The sequence below is a fragment of the Suncus etruscus genome, chromosome X (genome assembly GCF_024139225.1).
Source record: "Suncus etruscus isolate mSunEtr1 chromosome X, mSunEtr1.pri.cur, whole genome shotgun sequence".
NCBI classification, from domain to species: Eukaryota; Metazoa; Chordata; class Mammalia; order Eulipotyphla; family Soricidae; genus Suncus; species Suncus etruscus.
Genome location: NC_064868.1, coordinates 53,728,350 through 53,748,871, shown reverse-complemented (window position 1 = coordinate 53,748,871; position 20,522 = coordinate 53,728,350). Strand labels below are relative to the sequence as shown.

The 20,522-nt window shown below is 45.2% G+C and overlaps 2 protein-coding genes across 5 annotated transcripts in view; one reads left to right on the top strand and one right to left on the bottom strand.

Moving 5' to 3' along the window:
• Positions 1–20,522, top strand: part of PQBP1 (polyglutamine binding protein 1) — a 143,816-nt gene that overhangs the window by 24,644 nt on the left and 98,650 nt on the right. The window lies entirely within an intron of this gene.
• Positions 590–20,522, bottom strand: part of OTUD5 (OTU deubiquitinase 5) — a 42,456-nt gene continuing 22,523 nt past the window's right edge. For 2 of the 3 annotated variants that reach the window (XM_049767252.1, XM_049767254.1), the window contains exons 3-9: positions 19,026–19,090; positions 18,783–18,939; positions 18,545–18,693; positions 4,553–4,756; positions 2,140–2,341; positions 1,948–2,061; positions 590–1,634 (exon numbers count right to left, since the gene is read on the bottom strand). In XM_049767252.1, coding sequence (XP_049623209.1) covers positions 1,513–1,634; positions 1,948–2,061; positions 2,140–2,341; positions 4,553–4,756; positions 18,545–18,693; positions 18,783–18,939; positions 19,026–19,090 — 1,013 coding nt within the window. In that variant the 3' untranslated portion in view covers positions 590–1,512. The remainder of the gene's footprint in view (positions 1,635–1,947; positions 2,062–2,139; positions 2,342–4,552; positions 4,757–18,544; positions 18,694–18,782; positions 18,940–19,025; positions 19,091–20,522) is intronic. The other variant, XM_049767253.1, reaches the window with a different exon arrangement.

Here is a 20,522-nt window from a genome sequence, read left to right as displayed (position 1 = left end):
GCATCATCCCACAGGGGTCTTGCTACTGAAGTATGGCACAAAAGACACTTGACAGAACCTGGGAGGCAACCATTTTTTATGCCTTGGCTTTATCCCAAGGAAAGCCTGGGACAAAGGTATCAGAGAACAGTGGGTACGAACAATGAATAGAATTCCTAACTGTTCCTTAGCTCCTAAACCCAATGAGGGGGGTCCCTCCAGTTACTTCCACTGAACTCATATTGCACTAATTATCTAACCTTCCCAAAGCATTTGCTCATCAATCATCCAAGGAAAAAGTTTACAAAGTGAGATATTGAGTTCAATCTTTGTTCAGTCATCTGCTTCTATCACATTTCCAGAAAATATGGTGGGGCAGTTCTATCCTGTGTATCACTAAAGGCAGAAACAGAAGGCAAAAATGGGACTTCTTGGTGGTCTTGGGTTCCAGAAAGTGGTTGTACAAAAATATGAACAAACTATGAGTCCCCAGACAGATCTTACTGGGGAGAACATGGCTTTCAAATGTGAAGCCAAGACCCATACAATTACTATTTCTACCCAAAGGCCCTCCCACCCTCTGCCCCAGACAGAACAGAGGCGCTCAGGGGAAACTGACATTTGGTTTTATTGTGCCAAGGACATTACAGACGGTGGATCTTGTCAACACCTGCAGGGCTGAGGTGCCCCATCTGCTGAGGCTGCTCCCACTCCCCACACTCAAATCCTGGGTGGTAGCCATGATCCGCAGAGATGCCCCCTACCCCAAGACTCCAGAAAGACTGGTGGCGGTGGTGGTGGAAGCCAAAGGAATGCAGCGAGGTCAGAGTCTCATTATCCAAAGCCCATGTAATACCTGCCACACCTGCCCCCCCAGCTCCCCACCCCCAACTCACTCTAGAACCTGTCCACACCCACAGAGTGGGCGGTCAGAGATTGCAACCATAACTGTGCTCCCTCTGGGCCCCACAGACTGTCTGCAGTCAAACCAGAGAGTTGTCACCCTCAATAAGCCAATGCTGTTGCCAACACCGTTTTGTAATTAGTTGGTTTTGTAAAATAAAAGTATATTTAGAAAACGCAAAAATTTCAATGAAGGTTCAAACATTCTCGGGATACTAGGAAGACAAATTTCCCACCTGCTTCCTTCCACCTCTCTGGCATCAAACTGTATTTAGGATAACAAACTTTTTTTGAATTTGGCAGAAAAGGGAGTCTTTATTCTCTTCTAGGGCTGCCTGGCTGCCAGCTGGTTTGTCTCTGTGTGCCTCTTGTCTACCTTCGGCACCCTTGCCCAGGTCCCCTGTGGAATGCAGGGATGGTGCTGTGCAGAGGGCAAGAGGGCACGTCAGCTGGCGCAGACACATGATGGTGGTGGCAGTGATGGGGGGGCATGGAGGTGAGTCAGCCAGAAGGAAGTAGGGAGGAGTAAGAGAAGGGAGGGCAGAAGGAAGAAAGCCAAAGAAAGGGAGGGTGGCACCAGAGGGCAGAGAGGCGGGATTTGGGAGATGGGTCTCCAGTCTCTGGTCACCATCAACTCTTGTCTGGAGGTGGCTCTCTGTGCATTTTGTTCTTCTTCATACTGTCTAGGTATTCCTGTTGGGACACTGCCAACACTGATGCTAGGATCTCATCATCATCCCAGTCGTTCAGACCTGCCGGGCAAGAAAAAGGGCAATGAGGCACTTCTCTAGATGCCTTCTTGCCCTTCACTGACCCTAAACTCTGCACAAAACCATTCAAGACAATCCCATCCAGGCCAGTCTCTCTACTCTGGCTCTAGCTCCACTAGGTCCTACACAACACTACTCACAAGTCCCTCTGAAACAGCTCCACTGGGTATGGAAATAATCCCTTTTCATTAAAAAATATCCAAGGGCTCTAAAAGTCTCCTCTTAGGACATTGCTGCTTTCTACTTCTTCCCAACTTCCAGCTGGCCCCATGCCCCAAGGACAGAGGTGGCTTACCAAAGGCTGAAGGAGACATCTGCTGAATGAGAGCTCGGCATTCCAGAGCAGGATAGAGGGAGACAAGGGGGGAAGAGGACCGGTCAGCCCCTGCTGAGAACTGGCTGCTTGTACCTGCAGCGGACAGACAGTCAGAGGCAGAACACCAGATACTCTGAGATCAGTATCTTCCCACATCAGTATTTCACTGACCTGGTGCACAGGGTGAAGGAGGTTTGGCAAGAGCTAAAACAGTGCCTGGAGAAGGGGGCTTGATACCCAGCTCAGAGTGCAGTTCTGGGTGCTCTGGTGATGAGGCTGAGCTCCGCTGCCGTGGAGACCGGCTGGTCCACTCCTCCAGGCCACTGGAAGCTGCTGCTGTGGCAGAACTGCATGTGGCACTGGCTTTTCGTGGCTGGGAGGGAGGAGGCAGTAAGGACCAATCCCAACCCCAACCTTCCTTTTCGTATCCCCAGGGGCCTACTCCCTCCAGGAATCCTCGCTACAACATAGTCTCTACCTGAGTCCCCATCCTTCCCCCATCACACGCCAGACCATAGGATGGCGGTTAGTTTCTTAATCCCATCAGGCCCTGGGAAGCCAATCTGCCTGAAAATTTGTGACCTCCATCTGCAAAACAGATCCAGAAACCATCCTCTGTCCTCTGTCCCCTGCCCACTGCCCTGTCAGCACCATTATCAGTCATCAGTTCCTGTGGCCATGAATATGGCCTCATCTTGATAGGTCCCCTAGAGTCCCCTGAATAGAGTACTCTATTAAACCCTATGTTAGATTCTGCCATCTCTCTTCTCACAATCATGCCTCCACTTCCTTGTTTGCTCAGCATAAAAAAAATCAGAGGGCCAGAATGATAACACAGTGCTAGGGCATTTGCATTAATGTGGCCAACCCAGGTTTGATCTCCAGCATCCCATATGGTCCTCTGAGCATACCAGGACTAATTAATTTCTCTCTCTTTCTCTTTTCTTTCTTTCTTCCTTCCTTCTTTCTTTTTCTTTTTTCTTCGTTCCTTCCTTCCTCCTTCCTTCCTTCCTCTTTCTCTTTCTTTCTCTTTTCCTTCCTTCCATCCTTCCTTCCTTCCTCCTTCCCTTCCTTCCTTCCTTCCTTCCTTCCTTCCTTCCTTCCTCCCTCCCTCCTTTCCTTCCTTCCTTCCTTCCTTCCTTCCTTCCTTCCTTCCTTCCTTCCTTCCTTCCTTCCTTCCTTCCTTCCTTCCCTTTTTTTTTTTGGTTTTTGGGTCACACCCGGCAGCACTCAGTGGTTACTCCTGGCTCTATGCTCAGAAATCACCCCTGGCAGGCTCAGAGGATAATATAGGATGCTGGGATTTGAACCACCATCCTTCATCCTTCTGCATGCAAGGCAAACACCCTACCTCCATGCTTTCTCTCTGGCCCCAGGAGTAATTTCTGATGCTGAGAATTCCCAGCCCCATTCAGACCTACATACTGCATTTGCCCCTGCTCTAGAATTGTTTTGTTATTGTTTTTGTTTTAGAGCCACACCTGAAGGTGCTCAGGACTTACTCTGTGCTTAGCTCAATGCCCAGGGATCTATTCTTCTCAGGGATCACTCTTGAAGGGGCTCAGAGAACCATGAGGTGCTGGAAATTGAACTTGGTGAACTTGAATGAGCCACATGCAAGGCAAGAGCCCTAACCACTGTACTGTCTCTTTAGTCCTTCTAGAGTTTTCATCCATAGTATCTTTTAATTAATCCACTTTTGTTCCATATTAAAAAATGTCAGCATCATAAGGACCAGGACCTGTACCTGCAAGGCTCACTAATATACCCCAAATATGGAGAACATAAATAACTTAAATAAAAAAATCTTTTAAAAATTAAAAATAAAATTTAAAAATATGGAGAACAGTACCTGACCTGTAGCAAATACTTGATGAATTATTCAAGTCTGGCCAGCATCTACAAATCACTGCAAATCCTTGTGATTCCTCAACTGGAATCCTGGAATCCTGCCAGGCCCTCTCCATAATCCAATCACTCAACTTTCTTCCATGAAGACTAAGCAAAATTCCCCAGTCAGGGTCAAGCACTCCAGTAAGTATCTCCCTCCCACCCTCCCTCCCGAGATAAGGTCACTGTGGGTCAAGTGGACTGGCCTTTATTTTTACCCTTAGCACAGTCTGGTATATGGAGGCATTTCAAAGAAAAGCTTGTCCTCGGTAGGGCGTTTGCCTTACACGTGCTAACCTAGAACAGACCACGGTTTGATCACGGTTTGATCCCCCGGGCTCCATATGGTCCCCAAGCCAGGAGCGATTTCTGAGCGCATAGGCAGGAGTAACCCCTGAGTGTCACTGAGTGTGGCCCCCAAACAAAAACAAACAAAAAAGCTTGTCCTTTCAAACTCTCTGTCTATCCCACAAATTACTCTCCACTGCTACTTAAGAGACTATTCTAAATCTGTTTAGAGTTCTAAGGTACAGTACCAAAATTAAGGCTGGGGATATACAACAACCAGGGCTGAAAGCTGCTTCCTTGCTCTAGATGCCAAAACTATGAATCTTGTACTTTGTCAATTCAGGATCACATCATGAAAAATAATGGGTTCTCAGTCAGATCAGTAGCACAGCACAGGATGACCCACCTGGCTAGGGCCACGGACCTGACGGGCCTGTTTCTCCTGATCCCGAAGCCACTGCAAGTAAGATTCCCGTGCCACCTGCTCCTCGATGGCTTCATTTGTTGCTTCCCAGTCTGTAGCCCTCTTCTTGTCTTCCAGCATCTGCTGCTCAATCCAAGACTCCTCTGATGTCTTTATGGCATTCTTCATTAGGGACTGTTCTGCAAACTACAAGGGTGGAGCAATGACCAGAGATCTGGAGTGGCATTCTGAACTCTGGCCAAGAATTAAACAGGCTTAGGGAGATGGGCTTGTTCAATTCTTAGCCAGAAGACAGCAGACAGGAAAGCAGGTACTCTGACTAAGCAACGCCCAGAGCAGTCATTCCAAATGTCTATGCACAAAACCCTGCCGTCCCAGCCCTAAACAATTCAACTGAGGTATAAAGTCCAGAGTAGCCTAATGCACTCTAGCCTCACAGGGATTTTTTTTTTTGGTTTTTAGGTCACACCCGGCAGTGCTCAGGGGTTACTTCTGGCTCTATGCTCAGAAATCGCTCCTGGCAGGCTTGGGGGACCATATGGGATGCCGGGATTTGAACCACCAACCTTCTGCACGCAAGGCAAGTGCCTTATCTCCATGCTATCTCTCCGGCCCCTCACAGGGAACTTTTTTTTAGAAAGTAGAAAAGTTTGGGGTTGAAGCTATAGTACAGCAAGTAGGGTGTCTGCCTTGCATGTGGCTCACTGGGTTCAATCCCTGGCATCCCATATGGTCCTCTGAGCCTGGCAGGAGTGATTTCTGAGCGCAGAGCCAGGAGTAACCTGAGGGCCACCAGGTATGGCCCAAAAACTCCCACGAGAGGGGAGAGATGGGGAGGAAGCCATGTGCCAGATGGATATAACAGCTGGTAGAGCGGTTGCCTTGCACATAGCCAACCCAGGTCCAATCCCTAGTATCTCATATGCACCACTGAGCCTGCTAGGAGTAATTCCTTATGTGTAGTGTCAGGAGTAACCTCTAAGCACCACTGGTTGTGGCCCCCAAACAAACAAAAAGCAAAAAGCATTAGCCAGAGTATATGAGGTGGCAGGAGTACTTGGGGACACTGATGGAGGGAAGAAGGTTCTCTGGTGGTGGGTATGGTGTCAGAATTATGATGAAAAGTATGATTAGGGCCCGGAGAGATAGCACAGCGGCGTTTGCCTTGCAAGCAGCCGACCCAGGACCAAAGGTGGTTGGTTCGAATCCCGGTGTCCCATATGGTCCCCCATGCCTGCCAGGAGGTATTTCTGAGCAGACAGCCAGGAGTCACCCCTGAGCAATGCCGGATGTGACCCAAAAACCAAAAAAAAAAGTATGATTAATTGTACTGTAAATCTTGGTAACTCAAGTAAAAATGGCAAAAATTAAAGAAAATATAAATTAGAAGCTTTACCCAATAATGACTTAGTTTCATAAACCCAAGAAATTCCATTCACAAGTGGAATAATAAGGAAAGACTACCTTAAAAGTTAGCTGTGTGAAACCTGATGCCAACAATAGGACTGCGTGAAAAATGAAACTGTATTGGCACTACAGACAATGACTTGGATTGAATAAACTAGTTTGCCTGGAGCCTAGAGTAGGTCTTATGCCAGGAAACTTCAGGGATAGTGGTCTCCTTGTATTTAGACCAAGGCTATTCCTTTCTATGACCCCCATATTTTGATGGGCCTATGCAAACAATATTAGCCACTCTAACACCGTTTTTACTGTGCCCTTTTGACTAACCCTTAAAAAAAAAACCTCTTAAACTTTTGATGTTAACTTAAACTAATATGTATGTGCACGAATATATAAAAATACTATGCCTTCAAAGTTAAGGAGTCACATAAATCTCATGGCTTTAGGTTGCTTTGTGTACTGCTAAGAAATGTTATAATGTACTACAATCTGGGGACTTATGGACAAAGTAATTAATTGTTCATGGGTTCTGCCCTTATTTTTCTTAATGTTTTTTTGACTGTACGTTCAATATTTAGGCGTCAGCAAGGGGATTTCTTCTGAGAACTCTGTTTATGGGTGATTGTTCATTCACTGTAACTTTACCTTGTCCTCTTTGCATCATTGTTCTCATAACTAAAAATAAAAAATTAAAAAAAAATAAAGAATAAAGTAAAAACAGCTATGTATGCATTCAAGCCTATAAGATGATAGGAAGGAATAGTAGCAGCATGTTGTGGTATGCTGTGAGTTCTAGGACACTGTATGAGAGTACTGGCTTTCAGATACAACTTTTTAATAAATAAATTTAAAACATCAGGGGTCTGATGGGTACAGTAGGTAGGTTGTTTGCCTTATACACGGCCAACCGTGTTTGATCCCCAGCATCCCATATGTCCCCCGAGCCTGCCAGGGTTAATTTCTGAATGTAGAACTATTGAATGTAACCTCTGAACACTGCTGCTGGGTGTGACCCCCCAAAAAAAACACAAAAAATAATCAGAGAATAGACTAGGGAGGTAGTATAGTGGGTATGGTGCTTGCATTGCACAGAGCTGACCCAGGGTCAGTCCCCAGTATCCCATATGCCCTATCCCTTATCTAGGGTGTATGGAGGTGGCAGAGGTCCCATATCCCCTATATCATCATATCCCCCATATGGGGATATATCCCCCATATTCCCTATCTCCTATCCCCTACCCCCATATCCCATATCTCCTGAGCAATCCCTGAGCAAAGAGCTAGGAGTTAAGACCTGAGCACTACTACTCTGTGTGGCCCAAAAACAAAATATAAATCCCCATACAAAAAATAGCCATGAGATAATTCTGAATTGGAAACAAATATTGGTAAGAACTGTAGCTTAATGTATAGTTAAAGAAATAATTCTAGAGATATGTAGCTACACGGGTTTAGTTACACCTATATGTACTGTTTTATTCGGTCAGTTAACAGACCTATGTAGAATCAAGGATATGCCAACAGCATGGAGAACATAAAGCACCTAGATTTTGATTTCCAGTAACAGTCTCCAACAAAGAAATCAAAATAAGCATAGGGATGATTCAGTGGCTAAAAGGAACTTTCACACAAGATCCTGAGATGATAATTGGTATTGTCTATAATATGCACTGAGTAACCTCCTGGCATCTCTATTATCTTGGGAACCCCCCTCAGCACTGCAAGTGAGTGTGTAATCTCCAGAGGATCACAGGCTAATGAGTTGTATGTTACAGCACTGAGGTCAGGAGTGTGCACTTTAGTGAGTTTGTGTGTGAGCATATAAATAACCTCTGGCAAACACCACAACTATAGTGTGTCACACATGAAGAACTCCACAACCAAGTGTGTGTGAGCCCTGGTCACTGTAACAGCAGCAACAGTGAAATGGTGGGAAGAGAAACTGAAGAAAATAGTTCAGAAAAAAAGAATTTTGGAGAAATGGTTGGTTGTAGGACTGGAAGAAATAAGAGTATAGGGGTTGGGGCCGGAGAGATAGCACAGTGGTAGAGCGTTTGCCCTGTATTCGGCTGATCCAGGATGAATCGATTGCCAGCATCCCACATGGTCCCCTGAATCTGCCAGGAGTAACCCCTGAGCACTGCCGGGTGTGGCCCAAAAACCAAAAAAAGGAGTATAGGAGCTAGAGAGATACAGCAAGTTAGGCACTTGCTTTACATGCTGCTGACCTGAGTTTGATCCCCAGAATCCATACAGTTCTCCAAACACAGCTAGGAGTGCTTCCTATGTGTAGATTCAGGCTGGGAGTGGCTCAAAATGACAAAAAAGGGGGCCAAAGTGATACTGCAGCAGGTATGACACAAGTCTTGCATGCAGCCTACCCAGGTTCAATTCCCGGCATCCCACTGGTCCCTGAAGCATAGCAGGAGTGATTCCTGAGTGCAGAGCCAAGAGTAACCCCTAAGCACCACCAGGTGTGACAAAAAAAAGAATCATGAGCTCCTGGCAGTGCCATAAAGTGAAGAAAGACTCAAACTCCAATAAAAATTGAGCAAAAAGTGATAATATAATACTGAGGTTATGTCAAAGAGAAACAGGAAGCAACTAAAAAAGCTAGCTCCCTATAGTCCTTAAACCACTTAAGCAACAAATCTTTAAATAGTACTAGATTATAATCCAAAGTATGTAAAATCCTTAAATTCATATTTATAAAAATAATTGACTGAGGGGCCAGAGAGATAGCACAGCAGTAGGGCGTTTGCCTTACAAGCCACCAGCCCAGGACCGAAGGTGGTTTGAATCCCAGTATCCCATTTGGTCCCTCGGTCCTGCCAGGAGTGATTTTTCTTTTGTTTTTGGGACACACCTGGTGATGCTGAGCTATGCACTCTTAGCTATGCACTCAGAAATTGCTCCTGGCTTGGGAGACCGTCTGGGACGCTGGGGGATAGAACCTGGATCTGTCCAAGGTTAGCACGTGCAAGGCAAATGCCCTACTGCTTGCGCCACTGCTCAGGCCCCGCCAGGAGCGATTTCTGAGCAGAGTCAGGAGTAACCCGAGCATCACCAGGTGTGGCTCAAACCCCTCCCAAAAATAATAGTAATAATAATAATTGACTAAATAAGTTACTAAGTAGGAGGAAAAGGGCAAAATCTCCTTTGAGGGAGAACTGCAAATAATTTATGTAGCTATTCTACTCTTTGAGAAGATGGAGCCTAGCCTTTTTGTTTGTTTGTTTTGGTTTTTGGGTCACATCTGGTTGTGCTTGGGGGTTACTTCTGGCTCTGCACTAAGAAAACACCCCTGTCAGGCTCAAGGGATCATATGGGATGCCTGGATTTGAACCACTGTTGGTCCTGGATGTCGGCTGCTTGCAAGGCAAATGCCCTACTGCTGTGCTATTGCTCCAGCCCCCGAACAACCTTCATTTTTTTTGAAATTTTTATTTAGCTCGAGTAATGGTTACAAAATTTATGGTTAAAATTTATGGTTCTGATATACACAAACTTACTACACCTTCATCACCGAAGTATACCACTCTCTCTCTTTTCTAATATGTATGGTGCTACTGCACTATGCCCACAATTACCCTCAGGTCCCTTCCCTCCCAGACCCCCAGCATCCTCAGATTATAGTTTTACTGACCACATCACAGAAACCTCCACAAGAATATGGGCTATAGTGAATTCTTTTTCTTTTGTTTTCTTGTTATTTGGGGCCACAACCTGGAGGTGCTGTGGTCTTGGTGCTTGGGGATCTGTCTCAGTGGTACCCAGGGGAACAAAGGGTGCCAGTGATCACACTCCCACCTCCTGTAGGCAAAGCATGCACTCAAATTTCTTGAGCTATTCTCCAACTCCCATAGTGACTTCTTCCTAATAATACAGTACGGTGAGAGTAATTTCCCAGTAGAGAAAATTTGAGAAGTATTACTTCTGCTGGGTGATCACAATCAACATCACAACCACAAATCAAGCCCACAATATATACTACTGATATGGTAAGAATGGCATTTTACCACTTCTAGGAATATACCCTAGGAATACAAAAATACAATACAAAAACCCCTTCCTTACACCTATATTTATTGCAGCACTATTTACCATAGCAAGACTCTGGAAACAACCAAGATACCTTTCAACAGATGAATGGCTAAAGAAACTGTGGTACGGGCCCGGAGAGATAGCACAGCGGCGTTTGCCTTGCAAGCAGCCGATCCAGGACCAAAGGTGGTTGGTTCGAATCCCGGTGTCCCATATGGTCCCCCGTGCCTGCCAGGAGCTATTTCTGAGCAGACAGCCAGGAGTAACCCCTGAGCACCGCCGGGTGTGGCCCAAAAACCAAAAAAAAAAAAAAGAAACTGTGGTACATATACACAATGGAATATGTTTTGTTGTTGTTTTTTGGCCACACCCATTTGATGCTCAGGGTTTACTCCTGGATAATTGCTCAGAAATTGCCCCTGGCTTGGAGGGACCATATGGGACGCCGGGGGATCGAACCGCGGTCCTTCCTTGGCTAGCGCTTGCAAGGCAGACACCTTACCTCTAGCGCCACCTCGCTAGCCCCACACAATGGAATATTATGCACCCGTCAGGAGAGATGAAGTCATGAAATTTTCCTATACATGGATGTACATGGAATCTATTATGCTGAGTGAAATAAGTCAGAGAGAGAGAAAAACGCAGAATGGTCTTACTCTGTGGGTTTTAAGAAAAATGAAAGACATTTCTCAACAATTTTCAGAGACAAAAGAGAGGAGGGCTGGACGTTACAGCCCACCTTATGAACCTCACCACAAAGAGTGATGAGTTTAGTTAGAGAAATAACTACATTGCGAACTATCCTAACAATGAGAATATATGAGGGAAATAGAAAGCCTGTCTAGAGTACAGGTGGGGGCAGGGAAGGGAGAAGGGATATTTGGGACACTGGTGATGGGAATGTTGCACTGGTGATGGGGGGGTGTCATCTTATATGACTGAAACCCAATTATAATCATGTTTGTAACCAAGGTGTTTAAATAAAAAACATTAAATAAAAAAGATATATATGACAAAAAACTGTAAAAATTAAATTAAAAATTGTGTCATTAAAAAAAGAATGGCATTTTACCACTTTATCTTCCTCTCTAAAGCTCATATAATGAGAAAAGGCTTTATACAAATTCCAAGAGAAATATAATCAAAACAGTCTAGGTCATCAGCATAAAACTATGAGAAACCACTTCAGGCAAGGGTGCCTAAATAGACAAGATGCTTTATAGCTAATAATCTATCAAAACTGACTCATAGCTTAAGATCTGCATCACAGTTATCCATGATATTAACAGCAAAACTGTGCAGTGAGGATTTTTCTGTTAATTTAAAACTGTTCTAAATCCATCCTGGCTGCCATGAGGAAGTCAACTGCCAAGAAAGGCTGAGTTCACATCCTATAGTAAAGAAAGTCTTTTTGGGGGTAGGGGGGACAAAATGCCTCTAAACAATTAAAAAAGTAAAGATAGGGGCCGGAGCGATAGCACAGTAGGGTGTTTGCCTTGTATGCGGCCAACACAGGATGAAATCCCAGCATCCTATATGGTCCCCTGAGCTAAACAGGAATGACCTATGAGTGCAGAGCCAGGAGTAAACTCAAAAACCATAAAAAAATAAAGATAGTCCTTTTCTAAAAAAAAGGGGGAACAGAGAGACAGTACTATGGGTAGGGCCTTGCACACGATTGACCCAAATTCGATCCCTGCATCCCATATGAACCCCAACTCTGATAAGTGATCCCTGAGTACAGAGTGAAGAGCAAGTCCTCAGCACAGAGAGGTGTGCCCAAAAAATAATTAAAAATGAAAACATACACTAGAGAGATAGCATGAAGGTAGGGCATTTGCCTTGCATGCAGAAGGACAATGATTCAAATCCCGGCATCCCATATGGTCCCCAGAGCCTACCAGGAGCAATTTCTGAGTATAGAGCCAGGGGTAACCCCTGAGCTCTGCTGGGTGTGACCCAAAAACAAAAAAAAAAAAAAGAAAAGAAAGAAAAGAAATGAACAATTAAAAATGAGCAATCAGGGGCTGGAGAGGTGGTGCTAGAGGTAAGGTTTCTGCCTTGCAAGCACTAGCCAAGGAAGGACCGCGGTTCAATCCCCTGATGTCCCATATGGTCCCCCCAAGCCAGGGGCAATTTCTGGGCGCTTATCCAGGAGTAACCCCTGAGCATCAAACGGGTGTGGCCCAAAAAACCGAAAAAAAAAAATACAAGCAATCATATCACAAAAGTCATGGATGACTCTTTAATGTAGTTTTATAGGTATTAAGTCACTCTAACAAAATATGGCATAAATGTATATGGTATAAATCCAATTATACAATATTCTAAAGGCAAACTCTAGAATCAAATACAAAAACATGGACATTTCAGGCCTTGCACACACTAGGCCCAGGCCCAATACCCAGCATGCCATATAGTGTGCCCCCAAACCCCTCTAGGAATAATTCCTGATTGCAGAGCCTGAGCATTACAAGGTGTGACCCAAAAACAAACAAACAAAAAAATACAAATTCACTAAAAAGCTGAGGTAACTTGATTAGAGTATGGTCTTCAGTTAATATTACAATATGGTTTTGTTAGTTGTAAGATGACACCCAGCTATCAACCCCAAACAAAGGTGTTCCCCAACTTCTCCCTTCCTTAAACCTCTTCCTTTGATTTTTTTTTTTTTTTGGTTTTTGGGCCACACCCGGTAATGCTCAGGGGTTACTCCTCGCTATGTGCTGAGAAGTTGCTCCTGGCTTGGGGGACCATATGGGACACCGGGGGATCAAACCGCGGTCCGTCCAAGGCTAGCGCAGGCAAGGCAGGCACCTTACCTTTAGCGCCACCGCCCGGCCCCTCTTCCTTTGATTTTTAAAAGCTCACTGGAGGGGCCTGAGAGATAGCACAGTGGTAGGACATTTGCCTTGCACGCAGTCCATCCAGGATAGATGGTGATGGTGGTTCGAATCCTGGCGTCCCATATGGTCCCTGAGACTGCCAGGAGTGATTTCTGAGTGTAGAGCCAGGGGTAACCCGAGCGTCGCCAGAATGACCCCAAAACCAAAATAAATAAAAGCCCACTGGATAGGTAATTTTGCCTCACTTTCTACTTTCCCCTTCCTGGTGGATGGGTATTGGGATAATAAAAAAAAGTGACTGGGGGTCGGTGAGTTGGCGCTAGAGGTAAGTGCCTTGCAAGCGCTAGCCAAGGAAGGACTGCGGTTCAATCCCCTGGCGTCCCAAGCCAGGGGCAATTTCTGAGCACTTAGCCAGGGGTAACCCCTGAGCATCAAACGGGTGTGGCCGAAAAAACAAAAGAAAAGTCACTGTTGGCTTGATGTTGGGAGACACAAGGAAGAAGCCATGAGAAGCATCTCTAAAGACTTCTTGACTTTCCTGACTGTCTTGGTGTATTATTTCTTTGCTACTACCCTAATTCTTCAGACCCATAATCTCACAACCATAGATTTTTATTTCACAACTGGCACTTGAACAGCAACCCAGGACCCAGGGACTCAAAAAGATGGTGAAGTGTCTTGACCCTCTGGGGGATTTTTGACCCTCCTTGAACTGGACTGAGTGTACAGTGCCCTTCACCAGAGCTTTGGTGTACATGACCCCTGTTCTGAACATAGCAGATGACCCCTCAGGTGGGACAGAATCAGGCAGTGAAGGGGAGAGAATTGAAGACTCAAGAGTTTGATGTCCACTGCCTTTCTTCTACCAAAGGTGCTTTGTGCAAGGACCTCAATCCTCCCAACCTGCAGCAGCTTATCAAGTAAAGCTTATGGGGTAGAAGCCAAAGAGAAACCTCCATTTCAGGGGGAACAACAGCAGGGAGATGAGCTGATCTACCCCACCTCAGACTCCAGCTCAGGAACTGACAGCCTTTCCATCCCAGATGAATACCACAGAAGGAGAAGATGGAGAAGATAGAGGATCCAAGCCCAGCAGAAACCCAAAGAAGGAGAAGCTGCTTTCAGAACCTCCTACAACTTTCTTCTAGTTTAATCAATTGATCCTATTTGTATTGGTCATTATATTGCTGGTTAAATTGTGTGTTCTACCTGTATCAGATTTTGTAGCTACTGTTTGGTTCTATGCCCCACTGCAAACGGAAAACTTTGTATCCAACTTTAGTGGTTTAACACAAGTTTGCACAGTTCCGGGAAAATGCATAAGGCAGTCACATTTTTTTGGTCACACTCATTTGATGCTCAGGAGTTACTCCTGCATAAGTGCTCAGAAATCGCCCCTGGCTTGGAGGAACCATATGGGACTCTGGGGGATCGAACCACGGTCCTTCCTTGGCTAGCGCTTGTGAGGCAGACACCTTATCTCTAGTGTCACCTCTCCAGCCCCAATGCTGTCACATTTTAAAAGTTCTCAGCTAACCTACTAAGTGTTTCTCAATTGCTCTGATGTCTGATTGTGTATATTATTTAGCAACTTATTCTCAAATTATGTTTGCAAACATGTTCTAGTGTCTTTGTCCACAGAAGTCGATGAAAAAGAAACCTGGATGACATAGACTCTTACTACAGTGCCCATTAAAAGAATGTTTTAGCAGGGGCCAGAGTAGTAGCACAAGTAGTAGGGCATTTGCCTTGCACGTGGCTGACCCATAATGGACCCAGCTTCGATCCCAGGCATGGTCCCCTAAACCAGGAGCGATTTCTGAGTGCAGAGTCAGGAGTAACCTGAGCGCTGTGGGGTGTGGCCCCCACAAAAAAAAGAGTGGTTAGGGCCCGGAGAGATAGCACAGCGGCGTTTGCCTTGCAAGCAGCCAATCCAGGACCAAAGGTGGTTGGTTCGAATCCCGGTGTCCCATATTGTCCTCCGTGCCTGCCAGGAGCTATTTCTGAGCAGACAGCCAGGAGTAACCCCTGAGCACCGCTGGGTGTGGCCCAAAAACCAAAAAAAAGTGTTTAGCAAACTTATTTTCAAACTCTGTGCATCTACAGAAATGTTTTTGTGATTTTTGTTTAAGGAAGTTTACGAAAAGAAACTCGGATATTCTAGTATTACAGTGTTCAGTAGAAGAATGTTTAAGATTTTTCAAATTAAGTGTATCTGCAGAAAGGTTCTAATGTGTGTTCAGAGAAGTCTATGAAAAATTGTGATATGTATAAGATGGAAAAAAGCTGTTTTGAGAATGATGTATACAATTTAAATTTTGATGATGCTACTACGGCCAACTTTTACTGTACCCATGCAAAATAACAACCACTTTTCTAAGTTCTGATCTGGGGTTCCAGCCTCTGGCAGAGAAAAATAGAACAAAACTTTTGTTATTTTTTGTTTTATTTTAAACAAATTGTGGAATTATAAGATAACACCCAGCTATCAACCCCAAAGGTGTTCCCCCAACTTCCACCTTCCTTAAACCTCTTCCTTTGATCTGTAAAAGTCCACTGGATAGGTGTTGGTACTAGCTGGTTTTCACTTGGCCCAGTCCCTGCTCTTGGAGTGGGCTTTGTCTTCCCAATAAAGAATGCCTGGGAATCCTGGAGGGGAGGCTGCCATCTTGGTGAGCTATTCCGTTTGGAGGAATGACTGATTTGTGGGTGTACAGCTTGCAGTGTGAGTTCCTGGCCTCTTATTTTTTTTCCAATTGTGTGTGGATTATCTCCTGCGTCAGAATTGCTACTGGATTCTCGTCTCTCTCTCTCTCTTTTTTTGTGGTTTTTGGGTCACACCTGGCAGTGCTCAGGGGTTTTTCCTGGCTCTGTGCTCAGAAATTGCTCCTGGCAGGCACGGGGGACCATATGGGATGCCGGGATTCGAACTGATGGCCTTCTGCATAAAAGGTAAACGTCTTACCTCCATACTATCTTTCTGCCCCGGATTCTCGTCTCTTATCCTACCCAGATTAGGCACATGGTAATCCCTCTCCCTTGCTAGAGATTGTGGAACACTCAACCTACAATTTCACGGATAGGTAATTTTATCTCACTCTAGACCTTCTCCCTCCTGGTGGATGGGTTTGAGATAATTAAAAAAATAGGTCACTGTTGGCTTGGTGCTCGGAGACACCACAAGAAAGAAGCCACAAGAATTCACTCTAAAAAGCCACTGACTTCTTGACTTTCCTGACTGACTTGTATTATTTCTTTGCCACTACCCTGATTCTTCATACCTGTTGCCTAAGGGGTTAGAAACACAGCATGTGGGATGATCTCACAACAGTTGTGACATTCTTTTTTTGGTGGGGGATTTGATTTTTGGGTCACACCCGACAGTGTTCAAGGTTACTCCTGGCTCTGAGCTCAGAATTAGCTCCTGACAGACTCCGGGGACCCTATGGGATGTCAGGGATAAAATAAATAAAACAAGGCAGTCACCATGTTTACACCAGGCCAGCTCCTTAGAATCTGTTCAAGGGAGGGGCTGGAGTGACAGCACAGCAGTAGGGTATTTGCCTTGCATGCGATGATGCATCCCATATGGTCCCCTGAGCCAGGAGCGATTTCTGAGCTCATAGCCAGGATTAACCCTTGAGCATCACCTGGTGTAGCTCCAAAACAAACAAACAAACGAAAAGAATCTGTTCAGGGGCCGGAGAGATAGCATGGAGGTTAGGTGTTTGCCTTGCAATCAGAAGGTGGGTGGTTCAAATCCCAGCATCCCATATGGTCCCCTGAGCCTGCCAGGAGTGATTTCTGACCATAGAGCCAGGAGTAACCCCTGAGCGCGGCTGGGTGTGACCCAAAAACAAACAAAAAAGAATCTGTTTAAGTTAGAGATTTTTTAAAACAAGCCGTGAAAAAAATCATGAGTATATTGGCCACACAGCAGAAAGCTGGCAATCTCAGGAGAGAGGGCCCTGATGAAGCCATGCCTACTGCATTCATTACCCAGAATCACCATTTTGCCTATGGTCCTGCAGGACCACCCCTCTACAATTTTCTTCAAGAACACCAATCTGAACAAACTTCTGGTCTGCCAGAATTTGGGCTGATATCACCATGGCTTTTTAGAGCAAATGCAGATACCTTCCCCCTGTACCCTCCTTCTTCCAGGAAGCTGAGAACATGCCCCTAAAATGCACAGTATCGATAATAATGCTTTGAATTCCCGAACAACTTCATTTGTTTGATGCTGTTATCCCAGTAAGGAACACAGCGACAGAATGGACAGCAAGCAAGAGCTTACTAAACCATCCTGCCATTGTATTAATGACTTCACTGTAGATACAATAATGTTCATAAATGTGCTTGCTTCTATACGTTTTTCTTCCTTTTTGTTCTTTAAATTTTCCTTCTCTTCCTTTAAATTTTTTCCATTCTACTATTATTTTTTATTTTATTTTTGGGCCACACCCAGTGATGATCAGGGGTTACTCCTGGCTATGCGCTCAGAAATCGCTCCTGGCTTGGGGCATATGGATGCCAGAGGATCGAACTGCGGTCCATCCTAGATTAGCGCGTGCAAGGTAAACGCCCTACCACTTGCGCTACCTCTCCGGCCCCATCATTCTACTATTTTTATTAACTTTGCTCTCACTTATCTAGAAACAAATGTGTTATGGTAAAATGTGATGCATTTTCTTTAAGTAAAGTGAAAAAATAAATAAAAATAGGGGCCGGAGAAATAGCATGGAGGTAGGACATTTGCCTTGCATGCAGAAGGACAGTGGTTTGAATTCCGACATCCCATATGGTCCCCTGAGCCTGCCAGAAGTGATTTCTGAGCGTAAAGCCAGGAATAACCACCCCTGAGCGCTTCTGGTGTGACCACAAAACCAAAAAGAAACAAACAAGACTATACTGGAGAGTGTACAGGCAGTAACGTGTTTCCTAAAAAGAGGCTGGAGTACTTTGTATAAAAGCAAAAGCCCCTGAAGAAAAAATGACAACTGGTCATTTTTCTTTCTTTTTTTTTGGGGGGGGGCCACACCCGGCAGTGCTCAGGGGTTACTCCTGGCTGTCTGCTCAGAAATAGTTCCTGGCAGGCAGGGGGACCATATGGGACACCGGGATTCGAACCAACCACCTTTGGTCCTGGATTGGCTGCTTGCAAGGCAAACGCCGCTGTGCTATCTCTCCGGGCCCACAACTGGTCATTTTTCAGTATGTTGGGTGAAAGGCTCTGTCATCTCCTGAACACCTATTCAGCACCAGGCCCAGTGTTAGGCACTTTATGTGCCCACCAAACTAAGACTCATATTATGTGTACAATCTAGGCAAAGGCCTCACAGCCAGTAAATGGTGCGACCAATGACAGTTGTTGTGAAGATCCATGGTGGATCTACCAACATCCCTAGCAGGCAAATGTGATTTCATATTACAAATTGCCAACCCTCTATAGGTACAAAAATGGATTTGCTAGCTCAGGCAGGCAAAATTCAACCATAAAAAAGAGCTCAGAGAGATGGGTCACTTTGGACACAACCTTGATGGATATGAGGTAAGAATTCTGGAGAAACTTAGCAAAGAGAATAGTTTCGAAGGTAGTGGCATAGCTGAAACCCTCCCCTCAACAGAGATTTATGGCTTTCATACCCATTAGCCATTCTGGACATGGGTATCTACTTACCCCTGGTTTGAAGGATGGCAGGCCCAGTCCCACACCAATGGTAGCCTTGTTGGGATTCACCACTGAATTATAGTGAATATTCCGATGGTAGCTAACCCGAATGGGCTCATCCTCATTTTGATGGATCCCATGGAATGTGTTGATGGGTTCTGTGGAGAGAGAGGGAGCACTCAAAGTAGGTGAGGTAGGGCAATCTCAGCATTGGGCATGATCAGCACATCACAAACCACAGTAGTACCTGTACTGTACTGGTAAACCTCCACAGGCCGGTTGTACATCTCTGCCATGGCTTGCATCTCAATGTGGTTGCCATGGCAGTTGTTTTTCCGCTTCCGGTTGATGTAGGTAGTGAAGTCCTCTGTGACGTAGTTGGAGAAGTAGTCAGCATTCTTCATCTAGAAATTAGATGCAAGTAAAAGTCTGTGTGGAGAGAAAAATCTCCCACTCTACTCCCTACCCCAAAGCCTCTGAAAGATCTCACCAGATAGTCCATGCAGTGTTTTCGTACAACCTCATGCATGTCCTGGTCTCCATACACCTGGTCAGCTATAGGGAAGAAAGAAGAGAAGCTAGGATCAGGGCTATTACAAGAGAAGTACTCCATGGAACACCCTTGGGGGTTGGGCAAAAGCCAATGGAAACTGCCTTTCATACCCAAAGGCCTGGATGGAGAATTAGCTTGTGGGCTAAAATGACGTCATGGGAAAGCCTCTCAGATGACTTTGTCTTTACGCAGGTTTTTCCCAACCACTCAGTCAAATCAATAAACATTTCATTAAGTGGCTTCAAATGCCACTGATTGTACAAAAATTTTTCTGTGACAGTTAACTACAGAATTCCATTTTATTGATTCCCCAGGATTATGATCTTTGTAGATTAAAAAACATTTAATGGGTTCTAAGCCCAGGCAGAGTAATGAGCAAAATGACCAGAAGAGGTGACCCAAGTACTCTGTATTTTGGTGGCCTTAAACATAAAGTGCTTAATAATCCTTGGCAAGCCACCAAGGAGACTACTAGATGAAAACATGACCAAACTAGTGACTTGGGACACAGGCACTCAATAAGTCACAGTCCCTGTTCTCAGAGTAAGGCCTGAGTGAGGGTCACTGCCTAGGTAAACAAGCAAGATAGATTTGGCCCCTGTTAGGAAGCAGCAAACCAATGAGAGAGAAGACACAGATGAAGCTCACATAAGCTAACTCAAGAAGGATGCCCTGTGATCCAAATGATCACATAGGGTTTGGTCAAAGCATGAACCAGTCTCAGTCTGCCTTGGTTCAGGATCTTCACAAGCTGTTTCCCTCTTTTCAAGTTGTTCTTTTTGTACTTGTTGGCTGTGTACTTGTCCAATGCAAAGGTGTTTTGTGCTACAGTTCCTACGTATCCCAACCTCAAGGCACCACTATCAGCAGATTCATCTCAGGTACAGAGGTTTCACCAGCCAGATAGAACTGGTGATGAGGGCAGCTCACAGCAGAGGCCACCTCTGACCCAGCTCAGGGCACAGCTCTGTGTAGGAAAATAAGAGCAGTGCTGAGTGGAGGGAGGCACAGGGAGGGGTGCAGGTAAATTCTCCCTGGAAATTTCAAGCAAACTTGAGATCCATACCCGAGGTCCACTGGCCAAGATGACCTTGGTCTCTTCTAGAGAACCATGGCTCTTAAGGAATATCCCTGAAAATGAGCAGGAGCAGGTCCGGTGGGGAACATCTGTACCCCCACACTGTCAATATGCCTTGTGAGACCAATCTCCTGGTGGCCTCTGATGTACCCATCCCACCCTGGAAGATTATGTGAGATGAGAGAAAGGCTGCTCTGTTAGAAACCGGGGTCCATAATTGTCTCGAGTCCTCTTGAATAGAAAAGACATGCAAGAGACCAGAGGATGAGGGAGAACAAGAGGTGTGAAGGAATGTAGGGGTAGCCCCTTTGCCAACGTAAACAAGGATGTGGGTTCTGTGGCCAAGCTCCCCTCTT